We start from the raw sequence: 19264 nt of genomic DNA on the forward strand, positions 1-19264 counted from the left end.
TCCTAACCTCAGAACAGAAGGAACCCTCATGGTGAGTATGCAGGGTTCCATTTCATTGATTTTATTTGTTTATTTATGAGACTTTTATCCCACCCTACCCTGCAAGTGGACTCAGAGTGGCTTTGCAGCATACAGTCCAATAAAATTGTAACATATCTGTAATGCACTTTTAAAGATAGGAGGTTCCTAAGTTGGAGTTAGTAATGAGTGAAGGATGGGAATTTACTGGACATTTGTAATCACTATTTGTAATCATATACCATAAAGTAGCAAAACAGAGTTATAGTCCTGGCTTCTGGTTTCCATTAAAATTAAACTACATGCAGAAAGGAAACATGGGATTTTCATACTTTGTTGCCTTAAAGAGGTGGCTCTAGTGTTAATATCTTACAATGGTTTTAGGTATGTACCTGTCAAAGATTTAATGTCAATCTATGAGGAATTTTATGGCAAAGAAATTATAACTGAAGATGCTATTATTGAATGTGCTTATCTACAGTTTCTTCAATTGTAAGTAAGACAAGCTTCTGTTGTTTAATTTTGTATACTACATAAAGAATATTTGTTTTATTAGATCGGTGTATGTTTATTTTGGATTGTAATTACTAAGAGGTAGCTAGATTTGGCAGAGAAGTTTTTATCTGGATAAGCAATTTGGTTGACTCAACCAAATATGGGTAGTGGTAGGTTTGGACAGCACAGGGGGAGGGTTAAACTAGAAAGTTTGTTTTGTTGGATTGTGATTTATAAAAGGGGTGAAAAAGAGCAGGAGTAGATAAAAGGCTATTTGGATATAGCTTAAAGAAATGTACGGATGTTCAGACATGTAGTATTGGAGATTAATATTCACCAGGAGAAAATATTTTAAATGATCCAAGCTTCTGATAGTCTGTTGACTAGGGCTAAATGTATACATATATATACTTTAAAATATTTAAACACACACTTAGCAATTGGAATGTGGAATTGAAGGATTGTTGAGAAGTATAGGACAAATCCTAATTTTCACCTTAAGGTATTAGTAATTGTTGCCCCCAACCGCAGTGTATTTCTTTCAATTTATTTATTTATGAAAAATATTTATAACCCCGTATTCATTTGGATAGTGCTATATGTGCTTTGATCGCTTCATTGGCTCAACATATCTTATTTAGTAATGGACAAGCAAGGGACTTGCAAGGACTTGCAGAGAGCACCTCACTTCCCCCTCCCCCACTTTTTCCAATTTCCTTCTCTGAAAGCCTCCATAGTGTCTTCCCTTTTCCTGCATCTTTCTGTCTTTCCCATCCCCCTCCAATTTACCTTTGTCTGCCCCAATTTACAGCTTTCCCTCTTGCCTTCCCTCTGGAAGTTTCTCTTGGGAAAACTTTGGCCCAAGTCCATGATGTCAGTCACTTTACTTTCCCCTGTATCCCCTTCCCCACACAGTTTCTTCTTCCTAGAAGCCCCCATATCTCCCTTTTCCTTGTTTTCTTCACTGCTTCCCAGCCATCAACCCATCTATCTTTATTTGCCCCTCACCTTGAACTATATTTCTTATTTATTTACTTCATTTATATCTTGCTTTTTCTCCACAATGGGACTCAAAGCAGCTTACATCACTCTCCTTTCTTTCATTTATTTTTTTTACACAGCCCTGTGCGGTAGATTAGGCTTGAAAGTGTGTGATTGGCCCAAGGTCACTCAGTTAACCATCAGGCAGAGTAGAAGTTTGAACCTGGGTCTCCTAGATCCTAATCTGAAAAAATAACCACTACACAACATTGGCTTTTGGGTGGAGATTGCCATGGGACAGTAGCAAGCAGCTGCCTAGGTGAGTCATGGAAGTCACCTGGTAGCAAGTTGCTCACTGGCCCGACTGAATCCTCCTTCAAAGGGCAAAACAGCTCTGAAAGGGCTATTCCCCCTCCTATTGCCTTTTAATAACAAGCCAAGGCTTGGAGGCTGGCCATACTGTTGTGGTTGCCTAGCAACCCCCATAACGATTACTGAGAGGGCTTCCATTTCTTAAAGCTAAATGCTGCTTCTATTATTTTGGAGTGTTTTACTACCCACCCACGCCATTATTTATTTGTTTTAGATTTCAGGTTTTTGTGCAAACCTGTCCTCCCCTTCCCCCCCAGTCTGTAGAATGATTTGTCTTGTCTGTCCATTGCTCCTGTCTCTGGATTTAAGTCGCCAAAGATTTGGTCATATTGAGAATTAGATATAAATTGCTAGTGCTGAAATAGATTGCTTCAGTAGCAAAGTATGTTATTATTGACAGTTTAGTGGATGGATCACAAAAACTTTTATTTAGATTGCTTTAACTTCTCAGTGGTTCTTTTAACATTTAAATTTTCTAAATTACCATTCCACTGAAGTACACAAAAATTAAGAAAATATACAGGTCCCCTTTAAGAGGTACTTTGTACACTGAAAAGCACTTGCCTGAGATGGTAATAAATGCACTTTCCTCCCCCCCCGCCCCCCAGGTATGGAGAAACGCTCAGTGTTGCCAAGGTAATATATTTTTCCTAAAAGGAACTTTGTTGAATGCTACTTTTGAGATTTATATGCCACTAATTAAATGGTATTTTTGGTTTCCACAGCTTTACCCTATCTATGCCAGCAAGTCTCCATTTTTGGTAGACAAATTCCACGAGTACTTTCTTGGTGGTGTGGATGATATGGCATTCTCATCGAATAACATTTTTGAGCTTACAAGTCATATGTTAACAAATGGGACCAGGTGAGGTGCTGGTTTAACGTCCATGAAATATAATATACTGATCTGAAACAAGCATTGTAGTAGATATTTTTCATTCAAGTATTTTTGTTTGAATAGGATGTGATTAAACTGCCAATCTGGCGAATAAGTTGCATTTAATAACTACCTTTTTCATCTGACATTAATTCTGAGTTGTAAATCATTTTTGAGATTGTAGAAAATGAGTGTAAGAGTAATAAAGATGAATGTTAGGGCAATTCTTAGGTATGCTAGTTATTTAAGATCTACAAATTATGTAAAAGTAATTATTTCTATTTTTTTGTCAGTGGCTGTTTTATTCCTGAGAATCCTTTATATATACAGTGCAAACATGAACCCAGAAATACTATTGCGTAAGTTCAGCCTTTGTAGCCTGCTTATTGGAATAACATCCAAGATTCTTATTACTTTGCATGAACGTTCCACTATTAGAAAAATTTCAGGCCATTTGTCTTTTTAAATTTTGATTGGGATTCTACTTCCTAGACTGGAGGGAAAAAATTGCCATGTACATGCCTCTCCTATATGAGAAGTTGAAATTATTTGATGTGCTGGCTTTTTATAGTCCCATTCCTTCTGTAACAAATCACAAACAAATCACAAACACTACCATTGAACTCATTCTTTAAGGGAATTTCCTATATATATCTTTATTCCAGGTTCCAGTGCTTTTTATATTTATATTAAAGTAGCAGTTATTTTGGGAAAGCAAAGACAGTTAATTGCTGATGATATTTTTTTAAAAACTTTTTTTAGCTGAAAAGTTTGCAGCCACCAAGTTGTGATTCGGAAGATAATTATATCTACTGATACTCTCAGCAGCTACTAGGCTCCCAAATGCTTGAAGATTTTGGTTTATTTTGTGCTGCCTTTCTGCCTGACAAATGCCCTTGAAGTTGCTTATAGTCAGAAGAAACCCTGAGATTCAGTAAAAAAAAAAAAATTAAAAATAAGCTGCTGGCGGAGGGCAATGATATAATATGTCCTTTTGTTAGTCCACTTGTACCACATGCCACTTTTTAAAGGCTCAAGAGTGGCCATGACAGAATACCTCCCACTTTCCAAATGTGCCACAGCCAGGCAGCACCTTCTGGTTCCTAGGTGGTGATTTTGGGTAATGTGCAAATCACCCATTATACAATCAGATAAATGTTTACTTTCATGTTAAAAGCAGAGGTTATGTCAAACAGGCTCAAGCAGTTGAAAACCAAGCACCATAGAAACATACCTCCTTCAGTGGCAAAATCAGCTGAAAGGAAGATCAACTATACAGAGAGAGGAGTTTATTTTGACATACCCCCTTTGATCACGGTAAGTCTTTCAGAAATATAATTAGAAACAAAGACCTTTTTTTGTAGACATACAAATTGGGGATCTGCAGTATGAGTTTGGAAATATTTGGAATTTATTGAATAATGCCCTATGTAGAATATTTTAAATATTTCCAAATGTTAAAATTCTGGTTATTGAGAATCACTCCAGGTATTCAGAATCCCAGTGATTCCTGTAGAAAGGCTGGCCTAAGCAGGAAATAAAAGTGAAAGATATGCCAGGCAGCCTGGCACCAAGCTTAGTAGGGGCAAGAAGCAGTGTCTCCTGGTTTATGTTGCTGTAGTTTTGCCAAAGGTAAAGAGCCCCATGATGCAGAGTGGTAAGCTGCAGTATTGCAGTCCAAGCTCTGCTCACGACCTGAGTTCGATCCCCAGCGGAAGCTGGTTTCAGGTAGCCAGCTTGAGGGTGACTTAGCCTTCCATCCTTCCAAAGTCGGTAAAATGAGCACCCAGCTTGCTGGGGGTAAAGTGTAGATGACTGGGGAAGGCAATGGCAAACCACCCCGTAAAAAGTCTTTCATGAAAACATTGTGATGTGACATCACCCCAGAGTCAGAAATGATTGGTGTTCCCCAGGGGACTACCTTTACCTTTTTAGTTTTGCCAAAGGAAGGGGAACTAGGGAGTGAGTAAAGCCTGTGATTATCTTCCTGCAGTATGGACTCTCAGAGCAGGCACAGACACCGGAAAGAATTGTTTATATCCATACTAGCCTAAAAGCAAAACCTAAAAGTAAGAACACAATCCATGTAGTATCTTTTATTAGGACCAAACAAATGACACATGACAGTGTGTGAGATTTTGAGTTCTCCAAAAGATAAAGATCAGGCTGGGTGTTACACTCAAGTGTGTAAAAAGGGGTTGGGGGAAAATAGGAGATGATGTTAAGTCCAGTTCAAGCCTGCGTTATGTGTCAGATGCACACGATTGGGGGGGAACTATCCCGGAGGCGCTCACTCGACTGTGGGGTGCCCCAGGGAGCGGTTCTCTCCCCGATGTTATTTAACATCTATATGCGACCTCTTGCCCAGATTGCCCGAAGGTATGGGCTGGGGTGCCACCAGTATGCTGATGACACCCAGCTCTATCTGCTTATGGACGGCCGACCGGTCTGCGCTCCAGATAACTTAGATCGGGCACTACAGGCCGTGGCCGAGTGGCTCAGACTGAGTGGACTGACATTGAATCCTGCGAAGACAGAGGTCCTTTGTTTGGGCCGTCGGGGGCCGGGGGGGGGGGAAATCCCCCTGCCAGCTTTTGGCGGTGTCCCGCTGAGGCCGGCGGACAGGGTCAAAAGCCTGGGGGTGCTGCTGGAGCCGTCCCTAAATATGGAGGCCCAGATAGCGACCACTGCCAAGTCCGCGTTTTTTCATCTTAGACGGGCAAGGCAGTTGGCCCCCTTCCTGGACCCCGACGACCTAGCAACAGTGATCCATGCTACGGTCACCTCGAGGTTGGATTACTGCAATGCCCTCTACATGGGGCTGCCCCTGTGCCGGACCCGGAAATTGCAGCTGGTGCAGAATGCCGCGGCCCGGCTGTTATTGGGCCTCCCAAGATGGGGGCACATTCGGCCGGGTCTTCGGGCTCTGCACTGGCTTCCAATAATATACCGAGTCCGGTACAAGGTGCTGGTCATTACCTTTAAAGCCCTATATGTCCTGGGACCTGCCTACCTGAGGGACCGTCTCTCCCCACACATTCCCCAGAGAGTACTGAGGTCTGGGACTCAAAATCTTCTCACCATCCCCGGGCCCAAGGAAGTGCGCCTCAAAATAACTAGGGACAGGGCCTTTTCCACAACGGCCCCTATGTGGTGGAACCAGCTACCGGAAGAGGTGAGGGCCCTGCGGGATCTTACTCAGTTCCGCAGGGCCTGTAAGACGACCCTTTTCCGGTTAGCCTACGCCTGACTAGACAAATGTAGCTTTCTAGATCTTAGATTTTTGTGATTATACTGCACAGTTTTAATGTAAAATGTAAAATTTTAAGGTTTTTAGGTTTTAAATGTTTGAATTTAAATGTATTAATTTGTTCCGATTTTATTGTTTTATTATTTGTTGTAAGCCGCCCTGAGCCACTTGTGGGAAGGGCGGGATATAAGTTACGGAATAAATAAATAAATAAATAAATAAATAAATAAATAAATAAATAAATAAATAAATAAATAAATAAATAAATAAATAAATTCAGTAATGCTGCATTTACTAAGAATTTCAGGGAAGCATTTGCTGGCACACAGCAGCATTCTTCTAAGTACATCACGCAGCCCAACGCTTCCTATTTCCTGACGACTCCGTATGCTAGACTTGGATGGTAGGTGCCGATTTGTATCTTCTTCTTTTGTTGGGCAAATGCAGTTTCCATATTATGAAATGTAGCAATTTAGATTTGTTTAGTAGAAGAAAGAAGATCTCATATTCTAGAGAATCTAAATTGTGTAAATATGGGTAGCATTCTGAATGGTTCAGATGACATTTCCCCACCCCAGCCAACAGCAGCCATTAGTCAGAAAGTTTTTGAATTGTGCAGAATTCTTCTTTAGATAGAGAAAATACTTTGCTGCTTTAAATGTCTGTTGTTAACCAGTTGGTAAAATTGGTACAATCAGAACGATTGAGAATTTTACTTAGCTGTTTATAGGACTACCATGGAAATTACTCTAATTGCTATAAAAATAGTTTTATTCTGTAGCTGGATGAACAATTCCTTTGAAATCTGCAAAGGAAAATATGGGTGCTTCAACAAAGGTAAACCAAATAGTAACTGGGATTATCTCATTTGGTACCCAGGGCAATGACTTCAGCTGACCTAAACCAGGATGGATATGATGATCTTATAGTTGGAGCACCAGGATACAGTAAACCAGGAGGACACATTCAAATAGGACGCGTGTATATTGTTTATAGTAATAGTTCAGGTTTGCCTTATGCAGACTTGAACTTGGATCAGGAAGCAAATGAAATACTAGAGGGAACAAAGGTAAGAACCAAGTCAAACTTTTGCTGATCAGAAACAAATATGTGTTAAATTACCTAAAAAGGCATGGTTCTTTGTTCTTTTCGAGTAGCAGTGACATGAACTTGGTTTCTGAATGAAGTAACATTATAGTAATTACATATCCACCATGATTTAGGAGCATATACTTTTTTGTCAGATCAGATAACTTCTTGCTGAGACCTATGTGAGATATCTGCATGAGGGAACTCTATAATGTAATAGGATGGTGCCATTGTTTCCATGTGCCGAGAACTGTATTATATTTTTATGGCAGAGGATTCAAAAGCTTGATAGTGACTTCTGGACAATTTAAAGAAAAAGAATAGTAATACAGCAAGAAGAATCTAATAGGGTGAGTGTATGCTAGCAATGAGACCCAGTTTGGTGTAGTGGTTAAGTGCGCGGACTCTTATCTGGGAGAACCAGGTTTGATTCTTCACTCCTCCACTTGCACCTGCTGGCATGGCCTTGGGTCAGCCATAACTCTGGCAGAGGTTGTCCTTGAAAGGGCAGCTGCTGTGAGAGCCCTCTCCAGCCCCACCCACCTCACAGGGTGTCTGTTGTGTGGGAGGAAGATAAAGGAGATTGTGAGCCGTTCTGAGACTGAGTGGAGGGTGGAATATAAATCCAATGTTGTCTTCTTCAATAGTGGCTTACCATTTCCTCTGATTCCATTTTTAACTAACCCAGAACCAGGGGCACATTGAAAGGATAGGCATAGTCAGGAGAAGCAATGTTAATGAAGGGCATGGGGAGATCCTCAAGAGAATAAGGATGGTGGTGATGAGCAGGAGCTCCTTTGCATATTAGGCCACACACCCTTGATGTAGCCAATCCTCCAGGAGCTTACAAAAAAGAGCCTTGCAAGCTCTTGGATGATTGGCTACATTAAGGATGTGTGGCCTAATATGCAAAGGAGCTCCTGCTAGAATTCCACCCCTGGTATGTGGGTGGCTGTCGAAAAGGAAGTGAGATGTAGCTGTGATGTGTCTCTCAACTTCCATGCGGCTGTGAGGCCTAGGAATGTTGGCCACCCCTGGTATCATAGTTCAGGCTCCAGAGTTTCTCATTTTAATAACTAAAATGCCATTTGATCATAACTTTAAAGTATTAGTATTTACTTATCACATTTTTAAAGCATCACATTTTTAAAGCATAAAGCATACAAGCTAGGGTCAGACAGTAATGTCTGCACATGGAAGGAAGCTGATAATTTGAGACCTTATTTGCCATTGACTGTATCATATGTGAGATTGGTTCACGGGAATGTTTCCCCCTTCCCAAAGGTTTCAGGAAGGTTTGGTTCTGCAGTAGCAGTCCTAGACTTCAATGAGGATGGTGTAATGGATCTTGCCGTGGGAGCTCCATCTGTTGGATCTCAGGAGCTTACTTATGGGGTAAGAACCTATGTTTGTAAAATGTTAATATTCTTGCAGGTTAGGTTGATGTGGAAGAATGCGTTAAATATTATTGCTTTGTAGGGACTCACTTTGACATCGTCCACAATGAAATAGCATATGGAAAACAGATGCATCTCAGGTGCTGTCATTCATCCCCAGGACCATTTTGTTTTGGTCAGTCTGGACCATAACATGGAACCTTGGTCATATATTTCATTGTGATGTTGAATGAATGAGAAGGAACTTGATCCTGACTGACACTGCTTGTTAGACTCATAGCCTGACACAAACCAGAGAGCAAATGTTTAGCTGTGGCGGCTGAAAACTTACAACCTTATCCTGCAATATTTTTTCCACGCTGAACTAATCCCCACTGTTATGAATAGAGCTTAGTCCAAGGTTGGCTGGCTTGTTTGTTATTTATATGGTTTTACTCACCCCCCCCCCCTTGAGGAGTTCAGGACGACATATATTATTTTTCCATCTTGTTCTATCTTTATAACAACCCTATGAGAGAGAGTGACTGGCCCAGGGTCACCTAGCAAGCTTCCATGGCAGGGAGAGAATTTGAACCTGGTGTACCTGGAACCTAAGACATAAAATTGCAAACTAGGTAGGCAGTTGCATTGATAAACAAGCACTTCAGACATGTTATGTCCTTTGAAATCTCTATCAGTTGCTTTTCTGTGGTCACTTTGGATATTTTTAGCATTTTAAGGAGATGGGAGGGTATTTCTGTTGCTATGGAAAGTCACCCCACTGATGCTTCATCATCATAATAGCTGCTGTGCAACTGAAGTCACTTCTTCCTTCCCCTTAAGCTAGTAGTAGATATATATGGGAAGTCCATTTTCATATGGATAGTAGGATTAGATATAATTATCATTATGGAAATAACACAACAATATATGGGAGTGTGGTTTTATAACTGAATGTAATCTATTTTTGTTGTATACCCTGGTAAAAAAACACTTTTTCTGTCGCTTAGGGCTCCGTGTATGTATTTTTCGGATCCAGTGGAAGAAAAGGTTTCTACAACCTGCCAAACCTGACCATAGTCTGCCAAGTAAAGTTTTCTAACAAAATACAACGTACATAAATCAAAACCCAGTAAACGTACCCATGCATTACATTTTCTGGATGGGTTTATCCTTGCCGTATTGGCAAAAGCTCTTGTATGGACGAGAATCTTGAAGGCAAAAAAATCAATTGTGTGTGCAGTATGTAAAGATCTTATTACTCAGCCTTCAACAGATTTGTTGTAAAAAAAAACCCCAAACATGTGGCTTGCTTCCCTGTGCCATCTGGAGGATAGCACTCTGCTGGCACTAGTGAGCAGTGCATCTGCTCTCCTAGACTGTAGATTGGATTGCAAGGGTTGATTTACATTGCGGCTGGTGTGTTGAAGGTCAGGCCAGACTGATGGAATTTCCAGCTCTATAAGCCTAAGAGAAATAGAGATGATAACAGGCCTTTTCAGACATAACATCCATGTGAACTGGGAGTCCATTAACCGTACATGTCAGGTGTGCTCAGTCCCTGCAGCACACCTGACAGGGTCAGGATCAGGATACCCTGAGGTGGAGCAGCTGCCAGCCTGGGGCAAGGACTTCTAGTGGGACCCAGTGCTGCCGATCCCCATTCACATGCCTCCTCTGCCACCTATCTGCACTTGTGGTCCCAACTGTTCATTGTTATTAAGGAAGGGGATGCAGGCATTACACAGTTGTGGCACTCCTGGTGGCAGTGGCAGCTGTTTACACTGGCCAGTGCAGTCAGGGAAGGGTTGTGCAGGTGGTGGCAGGCAACTGAGCATGGATGCTAGGAGGGCTTGCAAACTGGAGGAGACACAGGCAGGTTATATTTATGCCTCCCCATATGGTTATAAGCTACATGCTTTTAAGCAGCTATTATTTGGTTATGGTCATCTGAAACAACCCTAAAGAAAGGATATTAGTCTAAATGGTCAGACTCTTTACACTTCTTTTGAGGAAGAAGATATGCATGAAAACTCCAAATAGTGTTAGTCTGTATAGTATTACCACCTCCAAAGAGACTTTGCATTGGTAGAATTTTATTCTTATCTGGAAACCAGTCTATTTTGCTGCTTGCAGGAAATATACTGCAACCTTGGCTGGTCATTGCTGGCAGCTGATATTGATGAGGATGGAAATAATGACCTGCTGGTTGGCTCTCCTTATGCTCCTGGTGGTGGAAAACAAAGAGGATTGGTGGCTGGGTTTTACTCATTTTTCAACAGAAGCAGCCAAGGTGACTCATTTATTTCCTCTTATTCCCTATAGTATTTCCTTGCTTTTCAGCTCTCTTTTGGATGTTCCACAGTCCAAATCCTTCTCTCAGTTATGTTCATTACCTTTGATAATCAGCCCCGGATGGCAGATTTTAATGCAGAAGGGCCAGTCATCATTGTGGAGGTTAACTGCATCTGCCTGAAACTTCAGGATGAGATCTGATGTATTAAAAAATATTGTGATCCATAACACATAGTATGTCATAGTTACAGGACCCAGTATTGTGTTATCTTTTGCTTATTATTCTCTTTTGATCAGGTCTGCTTTCCCTATTGGATGCTGACTGGATGGTAAAAGGAGAACGAGATTACGCATGGTTTGGATCCTCCCTCAGCAGCATCCGACTTCAGAATATGACCTTGTTGCTTATTGGCAGTCCTTCCTGGAAAAGCTGCACTGGGTACGCTCTTTACTTTATGTGATCATATCTGCTGTGCCTTCACAGTCTGTAGATTTTTCTCTGAAATTCTAGCTCTGTACTGGATTACCCCAGCACCTTTAAGACATGTGATGTGTTCCTTCATAAAAGACCCTCTGGTGAGACTGTGGCCTTGTGTTAAATCAACAGTTGAGTTTAGGTTCTAGGATTACATCTGTCTCTTGCTTCATGCCCCAATATTTATTTATCTAATTTATACCCTGCCCTACTGCAAAAATTGGCTCAGGGCAGTTTACAGAATGAAACCATCAACAATAAAATGATAACAACAATAAAATCTACGAATTACAGCAGGAAACCCCATACCTCCTATCAGGCAGGAATAAATACCTGAATAAATATCAGGCAATACAGGAAACCTGGGGCTTCGTTTAAAAATCTTATTAAATATATTATACATTTAAAAGTACTAAAATATCATGTAAAACCCACCGTCCTATAGTTGTCCATATGAGAATCTAATCCTAATATGAAGACAAATGTCCAATCATAAACACAGGTTAGAAGGTCCAAATTATATCCATTTACAGGAACCAATACCAAATGTATTTCGGCTAAAAGCCTTCCTAAGTGGTAAAATTCAAACTGAGCACTCCATAAATGTAACAAAAATATACCTCAAACTCCTCATACACAGAATGGATCTTACCCACACAGAGACCTTAACCTGTGGAGTTAAGTGGTGGTAAATATTCTTGAGATGCAACATGGGAAACTCATCAAGCTGTACAATATTTCATACACCCCATGGATCTACCTAGGCCCAATCTGCAATGCTCAAAGCTCCAAAAGAGTGCTCAGGTACAAACAGAAAAGAATCAGCCATCGCTTTAAGCATTGGATTAAAATAGATAACTAAATTCTACTTCAGAATGCATATTAAGCACCCTTGCAGTTAAGTGGCTTGTTTTTGTCCCAGTTTTCTGTTCTATCATATGTCTACATTAAAAACTATGTGGGACTGTTATCTTCCAGAGATCACTCTGCTTTCTTTCTCTGATGGATAATGATTAAAAATAAGATGAAGCAATATAAAGCAATGTCTGGCCACCAGTTTTGTACTAGCTTTCACAAAGTTGGCTGGGCATTCTGGTGAGAAAGCTATGAGGTGGGAAGTTTATTTTCCCTCCTTTTGTTTAAAAAAAGACCTAGCAACACATTCTCTAGCCTATCTTCTATGAAGTCTACAGGTAATCCCTGTTACAGTGTTATAGCTACTTCTCCATGTTCTGTGCAAGTATCAGTCATTTTCTTTTAATTAATTAGTTACGTAGTCTTTCTGGTCCTGATTGATAAGGACAAAGAGCTCTAGTTTTGTGTTCTATTCTCCTGTACCTTCCCTTCTGCAAACTGTTTTCTTTCCATTATATGTTCGAGACGCAGCAACTTCCTCAAGGCTGCAGTCTGTGAGTAAGCAGGATTGATAGTAGTGGCATGTTCTAAAAGCTGAGGTTCTGAAATAAAATAACCATATTTTACTTTGGCAATATCATTTAGAATGTATGTTACGTTAAAAGCCCATCAGCATGATGTTTCTAAAATGTTTACTGTATCTTTTAGTTTAGGCTGCTATTTCTCACAGGATACTAAACAGGCTGTTGGAAGGGTGTATGGCTATATCTTACCACACACAAACAGCTGGTTTACTTTAACTGGAGACAAGGTAGGTCTTTTTGGTATTCCTTGAAATGATAGATACATAATACGTGAAGAAAAATCCATCTTTATAGAGCTTTTTGTTTTAATAAACACAGGAAATGGGGAGACTGGGCTCGTCCTTGGCAACAGGTTTCATTTCTGTTGAAGGAACTGCTAGGCACGTGTTAGTAACTGGGGCACCAACACAAGGTACGTGTTGCTGGATTCATGGCCGTATTTTTAATTCTGCAGTTCATAAAATGAGCTGCAAAGAGTCATAATCATCAGTAGTAATGTTTGTGGACTTTTGTAAGTAATATGATTTACTTTGCTATAGCAGGATCATGATGCCTCTTTAAGTCGTTTTTGTTAAGTCATTTGCCTTGTTGTTTCCACTCTTGAAGTCACATAGGCGCTCTTTTATCTGTTCTGTTAATATGACACTACTTTTTAGTCTGGGCAGGTCCCAGCATATTAAATTTACCTACAGCTGGCGCATTTTGACCACAGCTTCTCATGTAAACAGAACCATCCTTTATATTTTGAACTGTGGAGAATTGCAAAAGATCCTATAATCCCCTCCCTGAAATGAGAAACTTAACTGAGAAATTAACAGTGTAAGAACTGATTACTGTCTTGAAAACTGTCATCGTATTGCATTATTTCACATTTACAGATGGTAGAAACAACACTGAATGCTTCTGATTCTAGTTATATGACCTTCTTCCAGGGACATTACCCATCCATTAATACTAGTTGCTATAACCATCTCTTTGAGCGAATTTAGGACAGTGGAAGACAGAAGGGCCTGGCATGATGTGGTTGTGAAGAGTCAGACTCGACTGTGTGACTGAACAACAAATAACCATCTCACAGGAACAGCACTCTGACCCTGTCACTCTGGCTGCTTTCTTTCAGACACTACATCCAAGTATGTATTTATGACCTCTGTGATACGCCAAGCAGGATCTGCTGTAATGTATGCGATGGTAGATGGTACTGTCACAGACAGGAACATGCCTCTTTTGCTCAGTACTTTCAGTGGGGACAAGAGATTTTCACGGTTTGGAGAAGATGTACACCTAAGAGACCTGGATGGTGATGGATTTGGTAAGATTATTATGGTATTTCATTTGTGAAGGGTCTAAAACAAAAGCCATGTGATAACTTTTACTAGGGCCAGCAAAAAATAAGATCCTCTTGTGCAAGTTTTCAAGTTCTATATGGGGCTATATGGTGGAAGGGAATTACTGTCATCAAAAATATTTTAGCTGAATACTAGTTTTTAAAAAGAACACTTGCATCTTTTCAGATGCACACAAGATTATGCATTCACCAGGAGAAAAAAAACTCTTGCTGTCTATAATCCATGTTACATAGCCTCTATATTTCCTGTGTTCCACATTTCAAGTGTCTGAAAAAATAAATTATTTTATGGTAAACACTTTGACCCCAGTTTGTATAATCTAGTAGATCCAGATGGGGGTGAATTCATATATGTATCAAAAGATGCATCTGGTCAGTTCAGTGGTATCTTGATGAGTATCACCATCAATGGGGACCAACCTCGAGTGGTCTGGGAACAACGTATCTACAGGACCATCTTCTTCATTATACCTTTGGGTGGGGTGTTGCAATCTGCTGGTAACAATCTGCTGGTAATCCCCAGCTTTAAAGAAGCCCGGGGCTGTCCTCAACTAGGGCCAGGGCTTTTTCAGTCCTGGCCCCTTTTTGGTGGAACATGGCCGGATGATATCCAGGCCCTGCAGAATCTTTTGCAATTCCACAGGGCCTGCAAAGCAGAGATGTTCCGCTAGACTTACGATCGAGGACAGCGATAGTTAGAACCCTTCTGTCTACCCCCCCTAGAAGTTTCCTCCCCCCCCCCGCTCCCAACAGTTTGGGAGAATGAACACAATTAGCAGGACACCATTGGGATTTGGAGTTTTTTGTTTTTAAACCATCTATTGTTTTAATCTATGTTTTATTTTTTACCTGATATACATCGCTCAGAGCCCAGCCTAATAAAACTGATAAGTAAATAATAGAGCCTAATAAATAATAATAATAATGGCTGATATTATTATACCAAAGTATTTGATATATCCAATCCATAGTCATTTTCATTACATTGTATGACATATTGTCTGCTGTGAACAATTGCAGATGAAATCATTATAACATCACCTCTTCGAACAGAAGACTTCATGGATGGAATATATGAAAGACATGCTGAACGTGTTTATATATATAGTGGTAACCAGACCACTTTGGGTAAAGTAACTGAGCATTGTAAACCATGGACCTCCCCTCGTCCTGAGGACTGGGTAAGAAAACAGAAAGAGCAAAGACAGCAAATGTTCATTTGTACATGCCCTGTGAGCAGGGATTTTTTTGTAGACCAAAAGTACAAACAGTTAACCTGGCCCTTATGGTGTTTTAATATTTGTGATTGTTTGTCTTGGGGATCCTGCGCTGGGTGAAAAGGTGGCATAATTTAAAATAAATAAATATAAATTAAAAACCCAAAATAACAGGACCAGGTAAAGGTAAGGGTTATTTTTCTACAAATCTGAGGTTTGCAGAAAAATACCACCACCACCCCTAAAAAAAAAAAGAACTGGGAAGGAAAATTGAGATCTCACAGTACTATGTTGTGAGCTCTTAGTTGACATTTTGAGGAAGATGGGTAGGGGAGGAGGAGTGCGAGCTGCTCCCACTGCATGAGCCAGGAAGGGAAAGACAAAGGTATTGCAGGTATGCAGGATATGCTGCTTCCTGTCACTGCGTGAGCCACCACCTCTGCCGTGCAAGCCAGGAGGGTGGAGGCAGAAATTCTGAAATGCAGGGTGGGGGAGGAGCTCCCACCACCAAGCAGAAGGAAGAGGGATCCCCCCCCCCCCAAATCTTATAGTTCTCCACTTTCTACTGTTCAAAATCAAGGTGCAGTTAGGGTCCAAGGGTATGGTTGGAAAGCACAAGATTGAACCACTTGCTAAAAGTAGCCAAGATTGGGTCAGGTCTGCCTTGATGGAATGCTTCCTAGAGACTCTGACGTATGCTGCCTCGGGTTTTGTGAGGGGGAAAGAAAGTGGGTTCTAAATACTGCATTTAAAATGTATATGCCTTATGAATTTTTTTTTAACTGTATGCATTTTAAAAATGGTAACCTTAACCACACTAACCTTCTCCCCTTTTCTTCCCCAGGCAAAATATGTGTTAATTTCACCTGAGGTAAGTAACCAGATTCTGAATGTGCAGTGCTATTTCAATTGAAGAAACTGTACCTTAAAACTCACCCATCGTAGACAAGAGATTTTTAAGTGCCAAACTGTCAAATTCTACATTAGTGTACCTGCAGGTGTTAGAGCAACACATCTTTCTAGGTTTAAAAAAAAAAGCAAGTGATTTCTATTGCAGTTTTGATTTTGACTGATGAGTTCCCACACTCCCCATTCTTTCTAATATCAAATAATTGCAAATGAAAACAAATGGGGAATAAAATATTGGGGGTTTGTAGAGGTAGCTACCCAAAAGTCCATTTAATCTACTGAATGCAGTCGGATTTATCCTCAAGCATGTTTTAAAGTGAGACTTCAAGCGCATGGGAAAGATCATAAGCTGTGAGCCTTTATAGTTGTTGTTTCTGTTGTTGGTCAGGACAAGGTGGTAGTGGGGCTGGATGACCTTTTGGTTCCTTATGCAGCTATGAAAACATTTGTGACAAATACTGAGTATTTAAACACTTGAACATTTTCAAAATTGCAGGAAAGATCAAGATTTGGGAGTGCTGTAATTACAGTAAAATCTGGACAAAAGGTAAACAAGCTCAACTAGGACACTTTCTATAATAATTCTCAAATGATTTCACTAGATATCATGATGACTAAAACTATCAGAGATCCCCTGGAAAAAAGACTGCTTATTGCCTAAATTTTACACTCAGAAAGTTATAAGCAGCAGTCTCTTTTCACTTAATGTATGCATACCATAGTGATACAAAGAGGGAATAGAAATTCTTTTATCTTGGCAATGAAAGAAAATCCCATAAACAACATATTTTCCCCCCTAGAAGAAATGGAATTCTGTAGCATTTATTAGCTGCTTTCTGTCTTTGCAGAATGAAGTTGTAATAGCTGCAGAAAGAAGTTCAGTGAAAGCTCGACTTGCTGGAAGGCTTTTTATCTACAGTTTTTAATGGGGGTGCTGTTCTGTTGAGTTTGCTTTTCATCGAAATGTCTAATGTAATTCCTGTTTTTTTGAAGCTCAGATTGTTGAAAAGAGCAGATCCTCATCACATTGAGAGTATGAACAACACTAAACTTTTTAATTAATGAAAGCTGAGATCATCTCTGAAAGTTAGTAATACTCAGTTTGAATGCCCATTATTGCTGTTAAAAGAGCAATAGTGTGGGAATACACCTTTCCCCCCCCCCAAAAAAAAGTTTTGTAGCTTCTAACTGTTGCATGAAAACTCACACCAGACTTATACCACACTTACAGAGTCTTAATTTAAATATTTATTGAGTGGTACAATACAATTGAATTCTCTGCAGAACGTTTAAAATATGGAGCAACATAGAAAATAAATTATGATAGTGGTAATACATATTCTATCCCAACTTTGATTTTTCATTCCTGATCTGAAAGGAACCAACCTCCTCATCTAGATCCCAGAGGCCCATGTGCAAGCATTAGCATCTGTGTAACAGCAAACAAAGTGATTACTTTTGAGTATCATCAGTGTGTGTGCAATATACAGTGATGGCAACAGGGATTACAAAATGTGTTCTTCCTCTAGAATCTTGCAAGTGACCGGCCAAATAGACACCCACATCTGCCATACGATGAGAATCTAAATCATCAGTATTTATTTCACAGAATTTATATCCTGCTCTTCCCACAAGCCGGCTCAGGGCAGGTAACATGACGTTTTAAAACACTGTCAATTTTACAATAATAAAACGATAACATAATAAAAACAATTTAAAAGATGGCAGAATATTTACTAACAAGTGATCAGTTGAAGTCACAGTAAAATAACGACATCAACACTCTGCAGGTGTACTTCAGCGACTTTCTGCAGGGAGGCCAAGTAATTGGATGTCCATCACCTCAACCAAAGGCCTGGCGGAGCAGCTCCATTTTACAGGCCCTGCAGGTACACGGGCAATGGCGTTTCTCAGCTAAGGTCACCATTTATTTGTGTCTTAGAACTGTAGTTTCACCACTGTGCAGCATCAGAGTGGTGCACAACATCAATAGATTAGATACTACTGTTACTTAATAAATTTACCTAACATCAATAAACTACTCCATGGGGAAGGGAACAAATGATAAGTGTTCTGCCCTTGGTGACAATAGTCTATCCCCAAGCACCATCCTCTTTGGTAATTTTTATGTATGAGAGCCTGGATTTACAAAGCACTGCGGGATACCTAATCAGTTCAATGAACTCTGCAGGATTTAGAAATTGTTGCATATTCTTACTTCCTATTGGAGACTTCCCTATAAATAGCTTCTGCTCTTAATGAAATGCTCTCACTTTGCTTTGCAAGTCAAACTGCTTTTCAGATTCCCTCTGTATTACTTAACAATTAATGACTGTATTGCCCTATTTGAAATCACAAGCCAGAGAGACTTTTCTGCTGGTTCATTTAATGTTTAAATGCAAGAAATAAACAGTTATCTTGCTTGAGTATCATTTTGCAGTCATTCAGAACTCTTGTCATCCCCTCCCAATTCCCAATTACTTTGTCTTTAATGCATACTGGAAAAGAACCTAAAGCATGTTTTTCTGACTGAATTTACAGCATTTCATAAAATCCTCACCAATCAGGAAGGAAGAACAGAGAGTGGGGGGATTGAATCCAGCCCCCCCTTTCCAGGCAGCAGATGGACAGAATGTCAATATTGTGTGTTTGTGGGACATGGGTCACAACTGCCATACCAGCTGATGACATGCTCATAGCATCCTTTCCTGAATCTTTTGTGATACAGAGATGGGGTATGGCTACAGAAGCCCTCTATGGCCATGAATCTGAAACCTAGGAGGAAATAGAATCTCCCAGTCTCTGAAATGCCACTGGAGTCTTCCTGAAAGAGGCATTGTTTGCAGTTAAAGAAGCAGTGAGCATTGGAACATATCCAACAAGGAGTCCCCTTTATGTTTCTACAGAAAATCACCTAACTTCCCTTCCTCCTGTGCAAATATAAACTATCAGAAGCAATTTGAATGGAACATTTTCTTGTCTTTGTGAAGGTAAAACAATATAGGAAGCATCAACCCCCCCCCCCTCCCCAAATCTGAATTTTAAGCCCTAATGGGCCCTGTTTCCTTTTTCCCCTATTCTGGCATAAAATTCTGTAGGACTCTCATTTTGGTTTTTCTCACT

General features: G+C 40.2%; 1 protein-coding gene across 1 annotated transcript in view; it reads left to right on the forward strand.

The window, feature by feature from the left end:
* The window catches only part of GPLD1 (glycosylphosphatidylinositol specific phospholipase D1), a 32424-nt gene extending 15141 nt beyond the window's left edge, over nucleotides 1–17283 (forward strand). Inside the window, exons 8-25 of the mRNA XM_060244358.1 lie at nucleotides 403–510; nucleotides 2475–2502; nucleotides 2592–2731; nucleotides 3037–3102; nucleotides 3940–4079; nucleotides 6276–6396; nucleotides 6873–7062; nucleotides 8367–8477; nucleotides 9469–9546; nucleotides 10595–10751; nucleotides 11051–11192; nucleotides 12792–12894; nucleotides 12986–13079; nucleotides 13788–13979; nucleotides 15036–15196; nucleotides 16077–16103; nucleotides 16638–16688; nucleotides 16990–17283. Of these exons, the coding sequence (XP_060100341.1) occupies nucleotides 403–510; nucleotides 2475–2502; nucleotides 2592–2731; nucleotides 3037–3102; nucleotides 3940–4079; nucleotides 6276–6396; nucleotides 6873–7062; nucleotides 8367–8477; nucleotides 9469–9546; nucleotides 10595–10751; nucleotides 11051–11192; nucleotides 12792–12894; nucleotides 12986–13079; nucleotides 13788–13979; nucleotides 15036–15196; nucleotides 16077–16103; nucleotides 16638–16688; nucleotides 16990–17067 (1987 nt within the window). The 3' untranslated portion in view covers nucleotides 17068–17283. The remainder of the gene's footprint in view (nucleotides 1–402; nucleotides 511–2474; nucleotides 2503–2591; nucleotides 2732–3036; nucleotides 3103–3939; nucleotides 4080–6275; nucleotides 6397–6872; nucleotides 7063–8366; nucleotides 8478–9468; nucleotides 9547–10594; nucleotides 10752–11050; nucleotides 11193–12791; nucleotides 12895–12985; nucleotides 13080–13787; nucleotides 13980–15035; nucleotides 15197–16076; nucleotides 16104–16637; nucleotides 16689–16989) is intronic.
* The last annotated feature ends 1981 nt before the right edge of the window (nucleotides 17284–19264 follow it).

This window comes from Heteronotia binoei, chromosome 7 (assembly GCF_032191835.1).
Source record: "Heteronotia binoei isolate CCM8104 ecotype False Entrance Well chromosome 7, APGP_CSIRO_Hbin_v1, whole genome shotgun sequence".
NCBI lineage: Eukaryota > Metazoa > Chordata > Lepidosauria > Squamata > Gekkonidae > Heteronotia > Heteronotia binoei.